Source organism: Telopea speciosissima, chromosome 1 (genome assembly GCF_018873765.1).
Source record: "Telopea speciosissima isolate NSW1024214 ecotype Mountain lineage chromosome 1, Tspe_v1, whole genome shotgun sequence".
NCBI classification, from domain to species: domain Eukaryota; kingdom Viridiplantae; phylum Streptophyta; class Magnoliopsida; order Proteales; family Proteaceae; genus Telopea; species Telopea speciosissima.
In genome coordinates, this window is record NC_057916.1 from 65,823,097 (window position 1) to 65,840,068 (window position 16,972).

Genomic DNA, 16,972 nt, shown 5'->3' on the forward strand with positions numbered 1-16,972 from the left:
CAAGTGGATGTTTGGATGTAGGTTTAGGTTCAACAAATTTAAAAAGGGTTATAACTATTCTTGTGAGTATTGTAACCATGTTGAGAAGTATTAGATCAATATTTCTTGTGTGTAAATTTCAATGTTTATCTTTCCAACAGATGGATCTTTGGCAGTAAGATCAGCTCAAACCAATACGTATACGTGGGCAGGAACAGAACATCACTCGGTTCAAAAGCTACATACAACTGCTACCAATACAATTTATAAATGCTGGCTTTGATATCTCATTTATGGGGAAGGATGCACTAACCTATTAACAAGCATCATAGGAGACAAAAAATCAAAAAAGATCAGTATCAGGAAGACACTCAACTTAGCCATAGCATCGGATTGGATCATTGCAGCCTTTCTCGGCTGACTGCTTGAACCCAAATTGGCCACCTTTCTGAAGGTACTGCTGGTGGTATTCCTCTGCTCTGTAGAACTTCTTTGCAAGGACAATCTCAGTTACAATCTTCCTGTTCAAGAGCTTCTGCTGCTTCTTCATAGACTCCTGTGCTGCTTTCTCCTGCTCAGGAGTGTAGTAGTATATTCCTGACCTGTATTGTGTCCCTACATCATTCCCCTGCCCAGCAATCAATATCCAATAATCAGCAATGAACCAGTTAAAATAAACTCAACACTAGACAGTCTAGATCTATGATATGGTTACCCCCCTAGCACACACAACCTCCCATATTGGACAATGCTATGCCTCCGAAACTTCAACACCACTCTTAAGTCTTAATGAAAGCAAGCTATGACTGAAGAGATTGCTGATTCCTGCTCCTACTCTCAGATCTGACACCGAGGGTACGCCACATGCATTACCATATTAATCTAAAAATTGAAAAAATAGTCAACATGAAGAACGAAAATAGAGAAAGAAAATAATATTGGGTAAGGAGTGGTATCACAAGTGGTTAGAAAGGGTTCAAAAGGAATCAAGAACCGGAGTGCAAAGCAGAGAAAGGGAATGACTTGGTTCACTGATAGTCTCGCTCGCATGATGGATTTCAGGGTCAGAGTTCAAAGTAGACTGATCTGTTGCAGCTTGGAGTTCTTCCCAGGGATGGAGAGTGTTCCTCATCTCCTGTTGGTCTGTATGTTTCTATGACCCCCAAGACAGAGTGGGACGTATATGCGGAGCAAGAAAAAATCTGAAACCCAAAATTATTTCCAGGCACAAACAAAAAGACCCAAAAGTTGTACAAACAACTCTTCTTTTTGGGACAACATAGCAGAACAGAGAGAAAAGAATTGCTGATATCAAGGGAAATGGAACAAAATTCTGATATTAAAAAGGAAAAGAATTCTCCATGGCACCCATGCAAGATGTTAAGAGCTGAGAATCAATAGGGAGGCAGTCTATTCCCAATGAAATTTGATGACCTTCAATTTGGTATGGTTCATCAGACCCGTTAAAGTTCTAACACAGGTTCCATGTACAGAGTTCTCTACCCAACAGGTCCTGATCTAGATCTTTCGGCCCTCGTTTTGTCCTTCTGCAGATTTTCAGCTTCTGAACCCACTTTATAGAGGCCATGCCAACCCAAAGGCCAGGGCAGCTCAATCCAGAAATAATAGGCATGGGCTTAGGATAAGTGCAGGCCCAAATTCAGCCAAATTATTAAGCCCAAACCCAGACACCAGCATCAGATGGGGATCAAAAATAGCTCAAGCCAGCATGAGCTGATCATGCATATATAGAGCATTGATCAACCTGACTATCCCACCAAGGCTAGCAGGACATGCAGCTGAATTTGGTGGACAATGGGCCCCGTTCTCTCCTATGCAAGTCATAAGTTTCATTGTAAACAGACTGACACATGGCAAAATAAGGTCCTAAAAATGTTGAAAAAAAATATTATCATGAAATCGGACATAGGGCTGCTGCACATCAGCCCAAGTCAGTTCTTGCCCAAAGTGTGGATTGGACTGGGCTGGGCTGAAATTGCTCCACCATTAGCTCTAAACTAAATTATTCAATATTGTATGATATATAATATATCATATTGTAAAATAAAGTTTACTCCAAAAAATGTCATAATATAAGTTATATTCTATGGACATAAATAATTAAAATTTTATACACACCAAAAAAAAAATATTAAATTTAAGTTGGGTCTCCAATGTTTGGGCCGGCCCAAACAACAGACCTACCCTTGGCTCTACCCACACCACAAGCTCAGGATTGGCAGAAATTGGCTGGCCCATTCATCAATAAGAGGACCTACCGACCTACAACAAGCAAAGCAGAAAGACCAAAACATCAACAAAAAACAAGCAGGCCCCAATGAAACCCCCAAGATATCTCAAGCAAATCTTCAACCAGTAAAAAACTCGAGCAACCCACAAATACCTATTGGCAACGGAAGAAAAGAATTTGACCACCAACAATCCAAAAACAATGGGAGACAGAAGCAACCAACATCACCTGAATTAGTACAGCATAGTCAACACATTTTTTTTTTGGCTGCTGAGTGCTGAACATATAAACCTACTAAGAAATATTTGAATACTAGTACATTATATATCAACACATCCCAGATGACTGGGGATACAAATATTGTACATACATATATATACATATATGGGAGAATATATAATATACATCATGCATACCATTTCTGATAAGAAAAAAATTCAGCATAGGCCTTCAAACTTGGACAAGGCTTAGGAAGGCGAGGGCTACTCAACCAGACCAAAGGCAACATTAGACCTTGAAATATAGCCTGAGGCCAGCAAACCAGCTGAAACATTGAGCCAGGCAGGCCAAGCCCAATGCTTAGCCTTCTGTGGTCAATATAAAACCAGTTACAAATTACTCCTATCTCAGATTCTGGCAAAGTAATGCTGAGTGGGTCTCCCAATTCCAACATTTGCCACATGGCCAATATCCAAGGTTTGTCTTTTCTAAAAGAAGTTTCTAAATAGCAAAGGTAAACAAGGACAATGACCTATGCTCTTACCTAAGGTATTATACATGTTATACGATGTACAAGAACATAACCAAAATAGGGGAATGATTTCCAGGCCAAGTTTCAGGCCAAATGGATTAAGGGAAAATGGCAAAGTAAAGCCTTGAACATAGTCTACGGTAAAGAATTGTATTTGGCTTTGGAATTTGACACATAGACAATCTAGAACATTGGTCTATCTATCCAATGCCAAAATTGCCACACCATCCTTCCACATGGCACAATTAGGCGGACCACATAGGAAGGCATTCCTATGTGGGGCATGCAAAGAACCTTCATGATTCCACAAAATAATAATTTTCTTCCACATTATTGTCTAAATGATTGCACAATCCAACTCAATTCATGCATGCCAAGTACATGTGGTCGGACAGTGCAGAATCCATCTACTCTAAGAATAAGTTTGAGCATACAGGGATCTTGTACATTTTACGAGCCATCCATTTCCTGAATCCAATATAATGCTCATCATTACACGAAAATAATCACAATCCTCTGCATGGTTCGAAAGAGACCCGTAGAACTGATAAAAGAGAGAATATGAATAGTAAGATATGTATATCTACATGTGCTTAATAAATCAACCCTCTTACGCACTTCAATTGTATTCCACTCCCATGTTGCGAGTTGCCTCATGCCATAAATAAAAGGGAAATTTACATGCATCTCCCTTGAGGTATCACGTATTACAAAACCACCCGTGAGTTTTGGATATTCACGCATGCCACCCTTGTTTGCGGGTGTGGTCCATGCACATCAGCTCATCATTATACTACTATGGGTTAATTATCTTTAGATAATTGCTACTTATAGTTGGGATAATCATGGAATAAGTGACGCGAGGGAGGTGGTAGCTATGAAATTACCATGAAATCACTCTCCTTTATTAAAGAGAGCAATAGTAACTAGCTACATGAAGATACTTTCTTTTATTAGAGAGCGTAATGTGGCTATTTACATGAAGTTACTCTCCTTTATTAGAGAGTAATCATAACTATTAAGTTATTTTCTTTTGTTAGAATGAGTGATTGTAAACTATTGAATTACTCGCCTTAATAGGAGGGAGTAATGGGACGGTTGCAAGAGATCTGGTTTGGGCTATATATGATGGAGAATCCTATCAAACTCCATCATTGTCTGAGAGACCAACAAACCAGAAAAATCTCATGTTTAAGGTTTCCAAGGTTGATCAGTGAGATAGCGGGACTGGGAGCAAGCGATGGAGGTAGGGTCAATTGAAATTCTGGATACGGGTTGGATTCAATAATACCCTATTACTTGTTGTATATTTTACATTATGGTATTAGAGTAGGGCCCCCGCCCACTGTTCACCTTGGCCGAGAGAGTGTTTGTACACATGGCCAATGATAAAGTTGTCATTTTATTTTGTTGTACTTTGTTTTGACCGCACCTTATGGTAGTGAAGCAGCCATTAAGATTGACAAGTCATGTACCATGGCCACAAAAATACAAGTAGGCCATAGCCACACTAACACTAAAATGGGTGCAGCCATGTGTGAAGACAAGTCTTTTGCTGGCTGTTAATATTTGAAATTAGAATTGAGAACTTTGGTCTGGTATTATTGATGTTTTGGTGAACATACAAATATATTAATGATAGAACTATAATAATGAGAGACCTTGATGGTGAACATAGAAATATATTAATGATAGACAATAAATTGTGATCAATGCTACATTTCCAGAATGAAAACTAAAGTGGTTTTTAAAAACCGTTACAATTGAATTTATAAATGTTCTGCCAACGCTAAAGTGGTTTTAGAAAATCGATATGTACAAAATATTAAATTCAAAATCTGTTTTGAAATGCTTTTATAAACAGTAAGTTTGTGGATTTGCTTTCTTGCACAGGGAAATTGGGCGCTAATATACACCTTTAGTCACGGTGGTACTAACATGCACCTATAACAGAGTGATGGGTGCTAAAATACACCGGGCCCACATGCTAATGTGCACTGCCATTGGGAGGATATTTTCCATGCTACTATTTTGTTTAAGGGTCTGTTTGCCTAGCCTTTTTGTGAAAAGAACCCTAGGCCTTGTTTGTTCTGATATGTTTTATATAGGCTTGTTTGAATTTTGTATTCTGTTAAGGCCAAATTGGAATCCACCATTTGCATTGGTTTCATTGTTTTTTTGTTTTTTTTGTTTTGGGTTTCGTTGTTTTGGGCTCTATTTAATTGCTCATTGGACACAATACTTTGAAGTTTGAACCAATGTGAACTCAATTGTGTGACATAATCATATGACATAAATTGAGTAAGATGCCAAATTTACAAAATTCCCCTTTAGTAGTCTTTAGGAGTTGCCACAGGACACTAAAGATCAAATTTTGACAAATATGAAAACATAAGGGCTTGGTATTTAAAACTTGCAACTAATATGTGAAAAGAGCACAATCCCCACATGGAAGTATTAGTTTTCATGTATGAAGTTGGGATAAGATGGAATACTTAAAGTCTTGATGGGGAATTCTTATGGCCCACAGGTACAAGGTTCTCCTATATAGATGTAAAATACCTTAGTTTTATTGATTAAGTGCAAAGTTTTGTCAATTAGAATCAAGCCCACAGGAAAGCTGTAGTTGACACTAGTTTGTGGCTGAAAATAACATGGGTTGTTTTAGCACTAATTTTAGTATGCCATGTAATTAAATATTGTTTAATTTGTATGTATGCAGTTTTGCTTGATAATCAATTCAGACTTCCTATGCTTACTGGCGATAACTTCGCCGATTGGAGAGAGAAAGCTCTCCTTACCTTGGGGTGTATGGACTTGGATCTGGCAACTGTGTAGATAAGCCTACAGCTCTCATTAACTTCCGTACGCCAGAAGAGAAGGCTTACTATGAACGCTAGGAACTGTCTAACCGTCTCAGTCAGATGCTTATCAAAGCAAATGTAAGCAAAAACATCATAGGCTTAATACCTGATAATGGGAATGTCAAGGACTACCTAAAGGCTATTGAAGACCAGTTTGTGAGCTTTGAGAAGGCCCTGACAAGCACTCTGACGGGACAACTTGGTTCTTTGAAATACAATGGAGGCAAAGGAGTGCGTGAGCACATAATGAGGATGCGAGATATCTTGGAATCTTTCCTTGTACACTTTGTTCTCAACTCTTTGCCAAAGGAGTATGGATCCTTCAAAATCTCCTATAACATACAAAAGGAGAAATGGTCAATCAATGAATTATTGACTATGTGTGTTCAAGAACAGAAGAGGCTGAGATCTAAGATGGTGGAAAGTGCACACGTGACAACCTATGAGACAGGCCAGTCTAGTAAATCTCCGCACAAGAAGAAAGGGAAAAAGCCTATGAAAAAACAAGGCAAGAAGGAACCCAAATGCTTCTTTTGCAAGAAGAGAGGTCATTTTAAGGACTGTCTGGAATTCAAGGGATGGCAGGAGACGAAAGATATGTCATTTAGTTATGTTTGCTTTGAATCTAATTTGGTTGATTTCAATCATAATTGGTGGATTGATTCGGGTTGCACAATCCATATTGCTAATACCTTGCAGGGATTTCTAGACAAGGCCTCCGAAGGGAAACGAGACTTGTGCGTACTCCGGAAACAAGGTGCGATCTCAGGTGGAGGCTGTTGGTATCTATAGACTTATTCTGCAGACTGGTCATGTCCTGGATCTGGAGAGGACCTTTTATATTTCGTCATTTACAAGAAACTTAGTACCTATATCACAATTAGCACATCAGGGTTACGTGTTTAAGTTTGATGGAATAAATTTAACTTTGTTTAAATACAATGTTATTGTTGGTACTGGATTATTAGTTAATGGTTTAGACTTCTTAAATTTAGATCATAGTTTTGAAAGTAATTTACTTACTTCAAATAGTAGTATTGGCATTAAACGAAATATGATTGATGATTATTCTTCTAAATTGTGGCACCAAAGATTGGGTCATATCTCACAAGATAGATTCAAGAGGTTAGTAAAAGATGGAGTTCTTAAAACTCTAAATTTTATTGACTTTTGTGTTTATGTGGACTGCATCAAAGGAAAGCAGACCAACAAAACCAAGGGGGTGCTAATAGAAGTTCTGAGCCGCTAGAGATCATACACACGGATATCTGTGGACCGTTTGCTACACCTTGTCTGAATGGTCAAAGATACTTAATCTTATTTATTGATGACCATACGAGGTTTATGTACCTCTATCTTTTAGTTCATAAAGACGAGGCACTAAAGGCCTTTAAGAATTATAAGGTAGAAGTAGAGAAACAAACCAATAAAACAATTAATATTGTACGTTCAGATAGAGGTGGTGAATACTACGGGAGGTACACAAATTCTAGACAAAAACCGGGTCCATTTGCTAAATTCCTTCAAGAGCAAGGTATAGTACCACAGTATACCAGGCCTGGATCTTTGGACCAGAACGACGTATTTGAAAAAAGGAATAGGCTTATGGAAATGGTTAGAAGTATGATCAGCAAATCAAACTACCCTTAACCTTATGGAGCGAAGCCCTAAAAATGGCAGGGTATATACTGAGCAGGTTACCATCACAGGTTGTTGCAAAGACTCCTTCTGAGCTCTGAAAAGGATGGAAATAAAGTTTAGGACAGACATGAGTATGGGGTTGTCCAATCGAAGTGAGGGTAAATAAACCACATAAAAGGAAACTAGATATGAGAACAGTCGGTGGATTTTTCATTGGCTACGCTGAAAGATCAAAGGGTTATAGATTATATTGCCCATCTCATGCGCTTACCATTGGAGAATCTAAGAATGCAAGATTTTTAGAGGATGCCAACATCAGTGGGAGTACACAATCAAGGAATGTGGAGTTCAATGAACTACCTATTCCAACAACAATTTCCACATCTGAGAGTGAAGGGTACATACCTTTTATTCCCTTTAATGAGGGGTCATCTAGTGGACCGGTACCTAGGCAAAATGAAGTAGTTGTCGAGCCAGTTGTTCAACCTGAGCCTATTGTTCAACATGAAAATACAAATGTTGAACAATTAGGTTTAAGAAGATCCTCGAGGGAAAAGAAATTAGTGATACCTTCGGATTATCTTGTCTATCTCCAAGAGTATGAGGGCGGATTCATGTAGTTCCAACTAGTTACATGAAGTAACTTCCGGTTGATTCATGTAACTAGTTACTATTGCTCTGATACCATAATGTAAGACATACAACAAATAACAGGGTATTATTGAGTCTAACCTGTATGCGGAATTTCAATTGGACCTACCTCTATCGTTTGCTCCCAGTCTCGCCATCTTACTGATCAACCTTGGAAACCTTAAACAGAAGAGATTTTTCTGGTTTGTTAGTCTCTCAAACAATGATGGAGTTTGATAGGATTCTCCTTCATATATATAGCCCAAACCAAGTCTCTTGCAACCGTCCCCTTACTCTCTCCTATCAAAGAGAGTAATTCAACAGTTTACAATTACTCATTCTAACAAAAGAGAATAACGTAATAGTTACCATTACTCTCTAATAAAGGAGAGTAACTTCATGTAAATAGTCACCATTACTCTCTCTCTAATAAAAGAGAGTAACTTCATATAACTAATTACTATTGCTGTCTTTAATAAAGGAGAGTAATTTCATGGTAATTTTATAGCTACCACCTCCCTTACGCCACTGGTCCCATGACTATCCCAACCATAAGTAGCAATTATCTAAAGATAATCACCCCAAAGTAGTATAATGATGAGCTGATGTGGCACATGGGCCACACCCGCAAACATTCTCCCACTTGGACCATGATGCCGCATAGCAACAATTCTTTTGGTTGGTAAACCTGATGTATGACCATACAATTAATCACAATCATGACTATTGGACAACTGATGATCAAAATAAAAAATTCCAACTCATGAATCATGGCGGTACATGTCCATTAACGAGAACACTTCCTTCCATGTATTAGAATGAGTCTTCCTTTCTCAAAATGAACTCTTTATGTGACGAAGCTAAAAATTAATTTATATTAATCCTTATTAGTTTAATTGCCTTTTGAAACTAATAGGCACATGTCATTCCAACTTATTTTGCACAAAATACATGAATGATATTTATTGAATAGGGGAATACATCAACTTAATATTGCAATACATATACGATAAAGTGTTATGTACATGAAAATTTACTGAGACCCATGCGACCTACATGCTCCACAAATACTTTGGGTGGAAGCCCTTTTGCGGATGGGTTAGCCATCATCTCCTCAGTACCAATATGCTCTATTGTAATACGATGATCCCTAACATCCTCTTTCACAACAAAATACTTAATCTCTATGTGTCAATACCAACTCACAGAGCATGTATTGTTAGAGAACCGTATGGCTGCAATATTATCACAGAAGATCCATATCAGTCTCTCGATACACGGAACCACCCTGAGATCTGTAATAAAATGTCGTAGCCATGAAGCCTGAGAGACAGCCTCATAGCAAGCCACCAACTCTACTTGTAGTCTTTGGCTGCTTAACACTTTTCCATGACATTGCTCTGCCAGCTAGCAGAAAGATGCATCCTGATGTCGACTTCCTTGTATCTCCACACCCAACATAGTCTGAATCTGAATATCCAACAAGTTCCTAGCTATCAACACGCCTATATGTCAGCATATGTTCCTTGGTGCCTTGAAGGTATCTCAACACTTTCTTTGCCGCTGTCCAAGGTGGCATACCAGGATTCTTTTAGAACCTACTAGAACTCCCATTGCAAAGGCTATGTCAGGTCTAGTACAGACCTGTGTATGCATCAAACTGCCAATTGCAGGTGCATATGGGATGTTTTGCATCGCTTGTTCCTCTAAGACATTCGTCGGGCATCGTTCTAGACCAAGTCTGTTATCCTTTACAATTGGTGCTACACTTGACGAACAGTTCTTCATTTTGAAACGTCCTAATATCTTTTCGATATATCCTCGTTTGGACAATCCTAAGATCTTCTTAGACCTATCTTGGTGAATCTCTATGCCTAAGACATAGAAGGCTTCACCCATGTCCTTCATATCGAAATGAAGAGTTAGAAACTGCTTCGTCTCATGTAACAGACCAAGATCACTACTAGCTAAAAGTATGCTGTCCACATATAGTACCAAAATGATGCAATGGCTTCCTTTGGTCTTGAAGTAGATGCATTGATCTGCACGATTCTCCACAAATCCGAATGGGTCATCGTGTGGTTAAATTTCAAGTACCATTTGAGAAGCCTGTTTCAACCCATATATGGACTTCTTGAGCTTACAGACCAAGTGATATCTCTTGTCCGACAAAAAACCTTCCGGTTGATCTATGTAAACCCACTCTGTTAACAACTCCATTAACCCCTACTTTCCAAAATAATGAATAAGTAAATCCACTCCGTTAACTTGGAACTAAAAAACGTTAGAATATATCATATATTGACCAAATTGCCCTTCCTGCTAAACTAACATCTTCTTCCATTATTTGTACTGTGTAGCAAGAACAAACCGAAAGGAGAAGCCCTAAATGTTGTCGGAGCTCCGGTGTTCCTCCACCATGGTTTGCTCGAGTTCCTTGCCTCCGATAGCTCCGTCGAAGCTCCATTGAAGAACAACTTCATTTCCGGAAGTGGGAAATATGGAGTGATGCAACCATCGATAAAAGACCAAGAAATTCATTCTATTTATCATCGTCTTTATAACCCTATCAATCCTTTGAGATTCCCCATTTGATATTTCAGTGAAATTTGCGAATTCTCTGATTCATTGAGAAAAGCAGAGTGGAGCTCTGAGGTCAGTCCTGATGGTTTCGATATCAGACCAGAAAATGAGAAGAAAAAAAACCATTCAAGAAATTGTTGTTGGAGCTTATAAAAAATGATCAGAAAACCAGATCGGAGGTGTATTCTGGTATATTGCGTACAAGGTCAAATCATCAGGAAACAAAGGGTTTAATCAATGGAGGTGTTAATTCTGGTTTCAGAGACCACATTCAGAATCGGTTGGACTATCCTGCTGCAGGCAGCAGTGGCAGGGAGGTTTCCATTAGGATAATCGATGCCAGAGAACAAGAGCATGTGCAGTTGGGAACCAGTCTTCCAACTTCATCCACAGCTGGGAGAGAGGCAAATTCTGGTGACACCAACCTGGAACCATCTCGAAGTCGAGCATATATATAGGTAAGATAGACAAGCTATTGGGTTTTGCTAGCTAAGACCAAAGAAACGGACATAACTAGAATTGCACATCTCTAATGACTCCCACCGAAGGTGAGATTCCAGCGCAATATAGGAATCACCATTCATCCTGCAACTTTGATTTTTAAAATGGTGGGATGTAGCATACAATGTACTTTCAAATCCAACAAGAGAACACAATTGATAATTAGGGTTTTCTGATTTTGCTGTTTTTCTTTACCAAGATCATTATAGGATTTTCTCATCTTATTCTTTAAAATTGTCTTGAACCAAACACACCAAGAATTAAGTCAATCCATCATTAATTTACTGGTACGGATTAAGTTATGGAGTGATGCAACCATTGACACAAGATTGCAGCGGTGGCTGGTGCTTGCAGCGATGGAGATTGCAGCAGTTGGGTTGGCAGAGGCGGTGTTTTTCCTTGAGATTCGGATTCTACCCCTTGGGCGATTTTCCTTATTTCAGATAGCACCAGCTGAGCCGTTCGCTTCGCCGCGTGTGTCTGGCTTTCTGCCCCCCTTCTTTGATGAAGAAAAGGACAATAATGTCATTCTACACTCTTACCGTTCGCAACTAACAGGAACAACTAACAGAATGGGTCCAAAATACAATTTTTAAGATGAAAAAGTATCTTCTAAGCATCTCTCATCTAATTCTTCCATAGTATGAACTTCTTCTGTCTTGCAAGTTCCCTCAATTTAAGCATTTTTAATTATTTCAGGACATTACCTGAATAATCAGGTTGTTCTGTTTGATCCAGCAGTCCAGATAAGTTGATCTCATTTGCCATCCCTTGCAGCTCAATCTCTCTGTCAGATTTTGGGAACAATGTAACATTGCCCAACTTTTTTGTAAGGAAAATCTGTGAACCTGGGGAAACACTAATTTTCCTAAAAAATAAACCACTTGCCAAAGAATACCCACCCCATTTTGTTCCTACAACTCTTCAGCTGAGGCCATTGAGCTTCCTACTCTTCCATCACCAGTTGATCAGCTTAAAAAGGGAATGTGGTTGGACAATGCCCATCTTGATACCCTAACCAAACATGTAATGCAATGTCGTAAAAGAATTCCATTTACAAAACTATTAAGAAAGTGTACTAACTGACCACCACAACAGGACTTTATCCAGAAGAATGGAAAGAAAAATAGAAGAATGACAAATAAAGTACGCGTATGGGTGTCAAAAAGCAAAATAAAACCAACCAAACAAAACGAATCGAACCAATTATATATCGGTCCGGCTCTGGTTTGGGGTATTATGAAACTGTTGAAAAGTGGACTGCACCGGGCCGACCGAACTAACTAAACAAAACCAAAAAACGAACTGAACCCGATACCCAAAAATATAATAATAATAAAAAAACCCAAAAACCATATTTGTTTAAACATACATGGTAAACCGAAACGAACTTGACCAAGCCCAATATAAAACCGATAAAAACCCAATAAAAGAAAACAAAATACACTGAAATGGAACCGGACTGAAACTGAAACCAAGCCTTCACTTATCGGACCGCCTTCAGTTTGGCCGTTTGGCCCAGTCCAGCCCGAAGACCGGTTCACCGACCGAAACTGGACTGAGTCGACCGTTTGACACCCCTAGGTATGCGTATCAGGTTCACCTGCGAAGCACATGATACTAACATTTTTACCCAACCTACACGATTGCACATAATGGCAACAACAACAGCTCAGCCTTATCCCAACTTAATGGGGTCGGCTACATGGATCTAGAACAGACAAACTATTAAAATTAGAGATGTGAAGGGAAGTGGCAATCAACATCGACACAAACTCCAGGGCATCAGCCCTTATCAGCTACGTACCGCATCTGAACTGCCCAACATTCAGATCTAGGCCTCGAAAAAGGAGTGTAAAACAACAACAACATCACAACTAAATGGGGTCAACCACATGGATCTTTGCTGTCCAATCAGCTCTATTTGAAGACATACCAGGATCAAAGCCTAAGCTAAGCATGTCTTTCTTCACCACTTCTCCAATGGTTATCATAAGTCTGCCCCTGGCCCTTTTGGTTCCCTCAATCTGAATCAGGCCACTCCTCCGAATTGGGGCCTCTGGAGGCCTAAGCTAAGCATGTCTTTCTTCACCACATAATGCCAACATTTTTTAAATTATATGAAACAACGTAGCTATTGCAGGTCCATCCCCATGCCTGTTACTTTCTAAGCATTGTATACCATATAAGTTAGAAGTAGCAATCACACCTTCTTTATCTCAAATGACCAGTATATTCCTGGGAGTTAAAACAACTGCATGTTCCTTTTCCCAACGAAGAAAATAATTTCAAAAGTCAAAATTCAGGATTATTTGCCACACCCAGCAACACCAACAACACTACAGAAAACTTACAGGAAAGGTGAAGTCTTTGGTATAATTGCGTTTTACATCTAAAACTTACAGACTAAAGAAATAAACACTCCCACGGCTTAATATATCAAATTGGCACCACTACTTAATTAACCCACTGATGCTATGAAAAAGTAGCTATTGGCAACTAAGATTAAGAGAAATACAAGAATATTTCCAAGTTTCAACAACCCAGAAATAGCCAGTTCTTCATAAGACACTGAGAAAATACAACTTTCAGGACCACTCAACCAAGGGCATTTGGTAAAGCAGAAAGAGCCCGACCAAATAATACGAAAGAATCTATTTCATGTATAAATTTAAAGAATTTTTTAATAAAAAAAAACCCCCTACTGATAACCAAACAATTTACCGAAAACATCTGAGTAATGTAAAGTTCAATTGATTTACCTGACGATGGAGCGTGGTGGGATCATGCCGAGCCCAGAAAACATCAAGCAGAGTGTCGAAACTACACTCTTTCGGGTCATACTGAACCCTAACAACCTCAGCATGGTTCGTCATGCCCGTACAGACATCATTGTATGTCGGATTATGCAAATGCCCTTGACTATACCCAACTTCCGTCTTCGAAACTCCAGGAACTCTCTGAAACGCTAGCTCGACACCCCAGAAACAGCCAGCTCCGAATTGTGCGAACTGTTGTCCAGGAGCAGGAATATCGTCATCAGGACCTTGAGCTATTGATGAAGAAGATGAATCCATAGCGACATCTGAAGATCGAGTTACAAATCCCAATCCAAGCTTCCCCAACCAGCTCATACGGGTTGTAAACAGATGGGAGGGTCTAGAGTTACAAGGAAACGTTGATGGCTTAATCGGGATTTTACATGCAGAGAAGAGAGAAGAAGTGAAAGGGGAGAACCGAGAGGAAGAAACGAGTATGGTAGAAGGAAGTGCAGCAGAAGAGAGCATTTCTGTTGAAGTGCGATGAAGGAATTTGGATTTTTAAGCGTCACAGACACAGAGGCAGAGAGATGGATGGATGGAATTTATGGAAAGCTCCGTTTCATTTTATTCCACAGAGGTGCACGTGCATTTTATCATGAACAATTATTTTACAAAATAAAAAATAAAAAAGAATGGATCTGATTCCTTTTTTCTTGGGGGGGGGGGAGGTAGAAGGATCTGATTCCATTTGGTAGGATATAGGTGAAGCCAAGTTTTTTTGCATTTTTCTTTCCTAAAATTAATGTGTAATAAAAAGAGATATTTTAGGGGGTTGTGATTGGAAGAGAGACACGTATAAGAGGAGAGACTTTAGGGAATTGGGTAGGATGTGAGGAGGAGAAAGAGATGTCTAAGATTTGATGAAGCCGTGGAGAGAATATAAGAGGAAGATATATTTTCTTGATAACTCTAGAGATCTAGTTGATTTTTATAACGTTCAGTTAGATTGAATCTTAAAAATTCTATGGAAACATACAATTATTGCATTTTTAAAAGAAAAAACAAAAAATAAATCATGATTTTTTTTGGTGAAACAACAATAAATATATTATTGAAAGAAAGAGAAGTTTGACGGATTTTTATCATCTCAATTTGTGACACCCACAATTTCTTTCAATTTCTCCCCTTAGATATGTGACACCTGTGCAACTATTAGAAATAAAGACAATTCAAAATCCAACTCAACCCAACCCAATCCAACCTTAACCATGGTTTTCAAATCCAACCCTCATCTCTCTCTCTCTCTCTCTTTCCTCCCGCTAACTCTAACCTAATTTCTCTCTCTCTCTTTGCTGAAAGAATTCTTTGGTGAGAAAGGTGGTTGCACTTCCGAAGAAGGTGGTGGGGAGGTATGGCCGTATAGTGGTCGTCCATTGATGCTCCCATTGGTGCTCAATCTTCTTCTCAAGGGAACCATCACTCCTTCTGGACCAAGCAAAGGAACCAACAACACCAAACATCCTTTTACATAATCAAAAGGTAAAGGTGATTCTCATGACCATTCTTGCTGATGATTTGCTAGATGATGACGGAGTTGACTGAGATTGGATATTGATGTGTACTTTAGATCCAATGTCATTTGGAAAGCATCCCAATGGAAGATGGAAGTGTCTTGTTCTTAGTCCTCTTCAAAATAAGAAATCTCAAATGAAACAATCTCATAATTTTTTCCGGAAAATTTTCGAGTAGTGAATCTTCCAAATCAAGCACCTTCAAAAACCTAAAAACCCATGAAAATGTAGTCACTGATGATCTGTAAACAAGAGAAGAGACCGAAGATGGGATAAGCACTTACTCTCATTCCATGATATTAGTGACCTCTCGTTGGTCTTGTCGATGGACAGCCGTGGGATTATAGGGTTTATTCTCATTAATCTATCTTCTGCAAGAATACTTGCAAAGTTTTATCACTGGATTTTTTTAGGGATTCAAATTGGGCCATTGGATCTCGAGTGTACACCTGTCGTCAATTTAAGGGGGGGGGGTGGCAGTTGAGGAAATTGAGAGGGTCAGAAATTGAGTGTGTGTGTACTCAAATCATCCTTAATTGATGAGGGTATATGTTATATGGGAAAAAGAAAGTTGCTTTGTCGTGTGGTAAGGATTACACGTTCAAGGGGCAATCTCTTGCCCATATTATATATAAAGATACACTAAAATTCATAAATTGACTCATAATAGGAGTTCCAATCACACTCAATAAAGTAAATAAATTCAAAACAAAACTCTATCTAGTTATTAAGTATTCTAATCTAACTTAGAAACTTGTAAGGATCGACATTCTCTATGAGAGAGCGTGGCCCTTGTGTGTGAATGGACCCCAATGAGAGCACGAGCATTGGCATTATGAGGGTGGGGCAGTCATTTCCCCCCTATTTGTCTGGATGGAGATGATACACTCTCCCACATAGAACTTTTCTCCTTAAATTACCCAAAGGTCAATTGCAATGCATTAGACTATCATCTGCTCCTTGGGGTCCTCTAAACTTAACACATAAACAAACATATGGGAGTAAAGAATTTATTCATGAAAATGTTACTTGTTTCTTTTTTCACCACCCCCCCTCCCCCCCCCCCCCCCCCCAAAAAAAAAAAAAACATAAATCACTTCTATCCATTTAACTAGTCTCGTGACCTGGGGCCATGCACTCTTAGGGGTGTCAACCGGTCGGGCTCGGTAGGTCACAGTCGGGCCTTACCAATTTTACAAGCTGCACCGTGTTCGATCGTTTAGGCATTCGGTCTTGCCTTGGGCGGGTATGGTACGGTTTCATTTCGGTCGATCGGTGTTCGGTCTTTAATCGAGGCAATCTTATTCGGGCTAAACGGGTCTAAACTAGGTCTAAAACGGGCTAATGAGTCGTTTAACTCTAAACAGTGTGGGCTTACTAATTGATATCTAACAAAATAAGATCTAAAAACTAAAACTAAGCCTCATCTCATCTACGTC

General features: G+C 39.1%; 1 protein-coding gene across 1 annotated transcript; it reads right to left on the reverse strand.

Moving 5' to 3' along the window:
- Positions 1–207: 207 nt before the first annotated feature.
- Positions 208–14,484, reverse strand: LOC122649176 (peptide methionine sulfoxide reductase-like). The gene is made up of 2 exons (XM_043842552.1): positions 13,963–14,484; positions 208–607 (listed from the first exon to the last, which is right to left on the reverse strand). Exons 1-2 carry the CDS (start codon positions 14,332–14,334, stop codon positions 356–358), a joined length of 624 nt encoding a protein of 207 aa, XP_043698487.1. The 5' UTR covers positions 14,335–14,484; the 3' UTR covers positions 208–355.
- Between the last annotated feature and the right edge of the window lie 2,488 nt (positions 14,485–16,972).

Bases quoted from the DNA above. Each gene is read 5' to 3' on its own strand.
- LOC122649176 (XM_043842552.1), bottom strand. From the start codon at position 14,334: ATGAGCTGGTTGGGGAAGCTTGGATTGGGATTTGTAACTCGATCTTCA. The intron at 608-13,962 runs GTAAATCAATTG...ATTGCTGGGCAG, and splicing joins CCACCACGCTCCATCGTCAG to GGGAATGATGTAGGGACACA.